Source organism: Berghia stephanieae, chromosome 5 (genome assembly GCF_034508935.2).
Source record: "Berghia stephanieae isolate SIO BIC M18660-M18661 chromosome 5, UCSD_Bste_1.3, whole genome shotgun sequence".
NCBI classification, from domain to species: domain Eukaryota; kingdom Metazoa; phylum Mollusca; class Gastropoda; order Nudibranchia; family Aeolidiidae; genus Berghia; species Berghia stephanieae.
Genome location: NC_088364.1, coordinates 25,974,737 through 25,982,236, shown reverse-complemented (window position 1 = coordinate 25,982,236; position 7,500 = coordinate 25,974,737). Strand labels below are relative to the sequence as shown.

General features: G+C 34.9%; 1 protein-coding gene across 5 annotated transcripts in view; it reads left to right on the top strand.

The window, feature by feature from the left end:
- LOC144972667 (uncharacterized) overlaps nucleotides 1–7,500 on the top strand; it is a 47,942-nt gene that overhangs the window by 31,303 nt on the left and 9,139 nt on the right. For all 5 annotated transcript variants that reach the window (XM_078914149.1, XM_078914150.1, XM_078914151.1 and 2 more), the window contains exon 8: nucleotides 5,614–5,782. In XM_078914149.1, the coding sequence (XP_078770275.1) occupies nucleotides 5,614–5,782 (169 nt within the window). The remainder of the gene's footprint in view (nucleotides 1–5,613; nucleotides 5,783–7,500) is intronic.

Here is a 7,500-nt window from a genome sequence, read left to right as displayed (position 1 = left end):
TGTGATTGTATTTTTGACAGGGGATATTTTTTTTCCTGTAAATCCTCTGCCTGTTTGTTCTTGGTTATTTATAATTTAGCTTATGATATCTTTAGGTTATGATTTTAATTGACATTTGTACTATTTTTGTTGGATTGCTTGTTTTTTTTGTTTCAGCGGTCTCTCATATAACCTCAATTGTGTTGGAAGAGACCTAAAGCAACAAACAAAAAACAAAAAACAAAAAAAGACTTCCTGAGAAACAAAGCAAACTTTTGTTGTTGTTGATAAAGTCCTGGGTTTAATGATTAATTGAAAATAAGTTGAGGGTCATCTTAATCTTTTGGTATGTGAAGTAGAAGTTTTCTAACCAAAATGAGAATGGGGTGTTTTGTCAGTATGGAGTGTATAGCAAAGATGATAATATGGATATATCCTCTCATTGCACGTGCTTGGGCTGTACATACCTCCCTAATATTGGCATAATCATTATTCAAAAATCACCCCTGATTACACTGCTGTGCAGAATCTTTTATCAATTTTCCAATTGGTTAAATGACTGACGAACTGCTATTATAGTATTATAGTGGCACTTCATTTCTTTTTCAATTAAATAGAAGGAAAAAAAAAGACAAAACATTTATATCACATCTGTCAATTCAGTGTTTTAGTGATTTTGCTGTCTTCCAGTTCACCATTTGTCTGTCTGATTCCAAAGAGGTAAAAAAGGATTGTTAACTAGAGAGAGCATTCCCATTATTGGGGATTTTTGTTTGACAACACTGTTTTCCCACAAATTACTCAAAATGGTCGTTTTCATTACACATTATTATTGACTTTTGATGTAGGGAGTGTGTAATAAAGTGTATTTAACTCCTTAGGCAAGCGTTCTTGTTCAGCATTGGGCATTATTTGGCCTACAATTATTTTTTTCCTTTGTTATTGTTCCAATATATATACAAAAAAAAACCTTTATGTTCCAATATGTGTATGAAAATGATTCCATATAAGTCCAGAGCATTAGAGGAAAACTGCCACATTGTGGAATTTCGTGGCAAGACTCAATTTTCATATTCCTTTCCATGAGAAAGAATTGCCCAAATAGTCCACAATTTAAAAAATTACCCGAACCAGCGTGTCCCCAAAGTTCGAGATGCCCTTTCATTTTGCCCATGTTGAAAGCATGATTTTCAATTCCTGCCTATGCACATTGCCACATTGGACTGGAGTGTGAATAAATACCTGGCAATAGGTAGGCAGTGACAGATATTGTAAAAGTATCAGCTCAATTAAAAGAAGGGATGTTTAACATGTGACTTTTTCTTCACAAAAAGCATCACAAACACATTTGATCCTTTCTCAAGTGCATCTGAAATAACACAAAGGATTGGCCTTGAACCTCTGGAAAAGAGAAGAAAAATAGATAAATTAAAATGTTCCAAAAGATCTACTGCAAAAGTCGTGCCGTAAACTTGAAAATGACATCAAAGATATCGGCACAAGAACTACGAGGGGACACACAGCAAGAGTAACCTTCCCAACATAAAAAAACGGATGCCCACCTGTATTCATTGTTCCCTTCCACTGCCCGACTGTGGAATAGCCTCCCAGCTGATGTGGCTGAAAATGGTTGCCAACATGCCTTCATGTGGTTGCTCGAGTTCACATGGTGATATTTTAATCTATGTATTTTATTAGTATTATGTGCAGTGTTTTCATAAGTTTACAATGTAATACTCTACAAACTGTGGAGTGATCCTCGACCATATTGGAAGTTTCCACAGGAAGAAGAAGAAGAAGAAGAAGAAGGAGAACAACAAATCAGAATTACAAACATTAGCAATGAAGACAATACAAGAATACCCAGACAACTGGATACATGTTTACACAGATGGATCTGCCCATTAAGGAACTAAAAATGCTGGGTAATGATTTGTTGTAAAATACCCAGATAAAACCTGTGATGAAATCCACAATTCCTGCGGAAGCTCCAGCTCAAACTACGAGGCAGAGGCAGTTGCAATAGAAGCCTCACTGCGACACCTCTCCTCTGTTTTTTCAGCTAAACCCTTCAAAACTTTCTCACACTGTCATCTTCCCAGACTCTAAATCAGTTCTCCAAGCTCTGGATTTAAATAAACTCTCCTCAATATTCAATAGCTTAAGATCTCAACTAGATAAATTCCTTACAACACACAGAATAGACTTATCTCTCCAATGGATACCGGGACATTCAAATATACCTGAAAATGGTAATGCAGACAACTAGCCAGAGTCGGATCAACACTTTTGCAACCATCAATTCCAGTATCCTTAGATACAGCAAAACAAATAATCAAAATAAATAAGAGAGAAGAATGGATGAACAGTTGGGCAATGAGCACCACGGGTAGATGTATGTTTACCTATATGACAGCTCCTGTAAAGACTGAAACCCTAAATAAACTCAGAAGACACCAGCAAAACATCATCTTTCATCTAAGAACACAACATATACTGCTCAACAGCCATTTAAGCAAAATTAAAAAAGACACATCCCCTTCCTGCCCCTTATGTCAACACCCCAATGAAACAGTAACACACCACTTGCTTGAATATCAACCACTTGAAGACCAGAGATGCACATTCCTTCCACCAAATCCAAGTATCAGTAACACACTGTATAGTCACCTGGATCAACTACAAAAGATGTCTTAACTTCTGTCATGGCACAAGACTGAAGGGCTAGAGCTCAGGTGGTCGCTGGTTCGGATAAGTAAGTAAATGACTTTTCTTCTGTGAAATGGAAATTTGGTTGGTTCCATTTAACCTCCTAGGATAATAAATGAAGCCTTTTGAAAGCATGATCAAACCATAAAAAAGTGCTATGTAAGTGTCCAAAATTAAACCACCTCTGACAGCATGATAAAAACCTAAAAGTAAATATGATACATTGTCTAATAAAAGCACTATACTGTTGACGCAGATTTGAAAAAATGACTTGGAGCGTTCAAAATGTGGGTGTATAGAAGACCGTTGAAAATATCCTGGTCTGCGTTAGTAAGTTATGAAGTGTTAAATTGCATAGGAAAAGAACAAAAGCTGTTAGATACAATCAGGAGAAGGCAAATGAGATTTTTCGGACATTTATGGCGAGGGGATCGAATTGAAAAATTGGCAGCATCGGGATTTGTAGAAGAGAAATGAGCTTGTGGAGGACAATGACATTCCTTAAAAATCCTGTACAGTACATATCAATGATTAACATAAACACAGAATATGTCACATACTCTGAAGACAGATTAACAGGAGGAGAGTGGTTGGCAATGTACCTGAAAAGCATGCCACATGCGCGCTACACACACACACACACACACACCAAAAAAAAAGTAGTTTAAGGCAGCCAATGCCATCCATGCTGGTGACAAGTGTGAGGATTTGCTGGGTACTGCCTTGGTGCCCTTTAGAAATCTTTTTTTTTCTTTTTGGGGGGGGGGGGGGGGGGGATTTTTTTTATACCAGTATTTTTAATTTTGCTTTGCCTGACTTTGTATCATAAACATTTTGTTTTTAATTTACACCATTGAAAACGTGTATAACAGGCCTGGTCATAACAGGGATTTGTCTATAAAAAAGATTGGCAAATTAGAGAGCAGGTAGGCTACTGGCATAAGATTCAAATCTGAAAGGTGTGTATTAAACAGTGGCAGACAAATCAGAAAGAAAAATAAGTAAAATTCATCTGAAAAAATAAAGCTACCTGGACATGTATGATACTGATACTACTACTACTACTACTACTACTACTACTACTACTACTACTACTACTACTACTACTACTACTACTACTACTACTACTACTACTACTACTAATACTACTACTAATACTACTACTATTATTACTGGTACTGCCGCTACTGCTGCTGCTGCTACTACTGTCGCGTCTATGTAGGAGAAGTGGCAAGTAGGAGGAGACAAATATGAGTCAGATAGTTTCCCCAAAGACAAAAGTTATCTGGTGCCACTTTTGCCTTAATATAATTGGGTTAAAGTTCCTGACAACTCGACAGATAGTAAGAAAAATTTTAAGTTTAAAGAAATAGGTAGTAGAAATGGTGGTAGATTATCGGCATATTATTTAGGGTTATATAGGTTCAGAAGGTAAGTATTAATCTTCGTTAAAGCAGAAATACTTTAATGTAAATCAACAGAATTGCCCCACACAATAACAAGTTAACACATAATTAGCCAAAACAAAAATTGTACATTAAGTAAAGTTAGGCTATGGGTAGTAAATTTATCATCCCTTCATGGTCCATTTCTCAATTTATTCTAATTGGTTTCTTATCTGTTTGAATGTGACTGGTGGCAGCGTAAGGTTGCTTCTGCCTGGTTATTTTATGAAGGAGCCTTTTGTTCATTCTCCGGTTGTCCCAGTGGGTCACTTGATAGATTCAACTCTGGATCAACTTGTAACCAAATGGACATTTACACGGTAGGCTACCCCGATCTGTGAAAATACCTGAGCAAATTTTTGACTAGTTGCAACATTTTTATATTCCTTCTGAGCAGTGATGTTGTGAGGATTTCCAATTAACAAACCCTTGACATCACCACTGATCTAAATTTTGTTAGTCCTTAATTTAATTAATGGCGTACAGGAAGGTTAGTGGGATGGGGAAAGATAAGTAAATAATGCAAGCATAAGAATCAATACATATAAATACATTATAGTATTAGCGATAACACATTTGTAAATGTAATTCATGTAATATAGTTCATTCATTTGGAAGGCATATATACATATATAGATAAAGAAAGTGAATGGAATATTTTGTTATAATAACATGAATTATCAATTTCCGTTAATAACATGAGTTATTGATTTCTGTTATTGTATAGGTTGTGTGTACTTACAGCCCAGGCGAAAACACTATATCAATTATTACTCACACATACTAGTTTTAAATGGCATTAATTAATCATAACGCAATGTAAATCTACAGCTATAAGAATAATATATTTTTTACATACCCTTGTACACACAATGTTTCCCGCTAAATAGAATTTCGAGTTCAATGCTATATTAGCATGTTGGTGATAGAGTGATGGAATGGGAGAGAGACAGAGTTAGCTGAGTCTTTGCTTATATAGAAATATGACCGGAGTTTAGTGAATCCCAGAAACCAATGATGTTCCAGGATTCGTCAGTGCCTGACTGGTGATTTGCTCAAGACCAATCATATTCTGCGTACGTCATCATGGCTGGCATCGGGTAATCTTGTGTAATCCTAAGATACTTTTATTATGGCCCTTTCATCGGCCAGACAGTCGATTTTATTATACAGCCATATGGCATCTCCCGTCTAACGGTTGGACATTAATTTATTCAAAGTTCTTGTAATTATAGCAGATGGCAACTTTAATTATACTGAGATAATAAAACCAAAGAAGTATGAGGCGACACTGTGAGAAAATATGTATTGAGTTATTTAAAATCCTGAGAGTTAGTAGGGATTTGAAATAGATCACTACAACTATCACCGCCACCACCATCACCACCACCATTTATTGATATATTTATTTATTTATTGATTAATAAATAATTTTTAAAAATTAATTTATTCATTCATTGATTTATTCTTTTATTTTAAGAGAAAATTCAGCCTTGGAGTTACTCCAAGATAACTTTCAGCAATCCAGCGAAGGTAGAGGACACCTTCCCACTGGCTATCACTTACCAGTCTGCTCCAAAAGCTGCGGGACTGCCTCGGATTCGGCGATACATTCTGGAAAAGTATGGAGAGGACGTGTCAGACAGCAGGTGACGTTTTATTAATGATTGTCATTTGTTTTAAGTTGGTAAAACTGATGATGATAAAGTTTTAAAAGTCAGAAAAACAAATAAAATATAACAATAATAATCCCGTGGTGGCAGAAACTATGTTGATTTTGGAAATCGTATTGATATATGGCATTTATATAGTGCAGCTTATCTGGTATGAATATAGACTTTATACACAGGGTACTCCTGCTGAGATTATTCTTCAAGTCCTTAAAAGCCATGATTAGAGATGTGTCATTTTTACTTTTTGATCTTTGGTGAAAAAAACAAAAAGCAACAACAAATAGAAAACAAATTGATAGAGTAATATTTGAAAATGACAACAACAAAGAAAGAAATAAAGAAAGAAAGGCAAGTATCAGTTTCATCATCATCATCATCATCATCATCATCATCATCATCATCATCATCATCATCATCATCATCATCATCATCATCATCATCATATCCAAATATCTTTATATATTATCAGACCTATAAAGCCTTCAACTCACCGGTACTTTTCAATAATTGATCCCCCAACCGTTTTCAGTCCAGTAGAATGTTGTAAAGAACAAGTTCTTTTAAAAGAAATTAGCCAAACCCTGTCCTCTCTCTCCAGCAAGCATCAAGTTCTAATGTTGCAGTGTGGCTCAGTGGTAAGGTCTTTGCTTCATTAGCAAAAGGTACCGAGTTCAAATACCCACTGCATTGTGTGGACTTGAGCAAATTACCTCGCTCTAGCTCAGTAAATGGCACTGCACTCGGCTGACATCCGGGGTATTGCGGTCTACCTTTGGAATAGACCTTAAAGACACATTTCCAATATGGGATGATCAAAAGGAATTTTTTATTTTATCCATAAGCGAAAATCACAGCATCTCTCATATGAGTTGAGCTTGTGAATGTCTGTGCTATTTTTAGGCTTCTTCAAAAGCTCAATTCATCTCATTCTCAATCATGACATAGTCCATATGGTTGTATTTCACTGAATGAAACTGCAGTTGTACGAAGTTACCAGAAAAAGGCTTTTATTTACATTTCAAAGCTTGACTTTTGATTTTTGGACTCACAAATGACAAGTCTAAATTTCGTTTGCCTTAATTTCAAAATCTCAAAATAAAAAAGATAATAATAATAAAGATAATAATTAATAATAATAATAATAATAATAATAATAATAATAATAATAATAATAATAATAATAATAATAATAATAATAACAATAACAATAACAATAAATAATAATAACAATAACAATAAAATAATAATAATAATAATAATAATAATAATAATAATAATAATAATATATAATAATAATAATAAAATTTACTTATACAGTGCTCAACTTCCACTTAAGTGCTCAGCAGCGCTTTACAAGATTAATTGTGATTTAAATATTCTTTCATTGACAATTTTGAGAATACAGAAAGACACACACACACACACACACACACACACACACACACACACACACACACACACACACACACACACACACTTAATTTGCCAATCGTTCTACTGATCTTAAAGTTATTGGTTAATAATAATTTACTTATACAGTGCTCAACTTCCACTTAAGTGCTCAGCAGCGCTTTACAAGATTAATTGTGATTTAAATATTCTTTCATTGACAATTTTGAGAATACAGAAAGACACACACACACACACACACACACACACACACACACACACACACACACACACACACACACTTA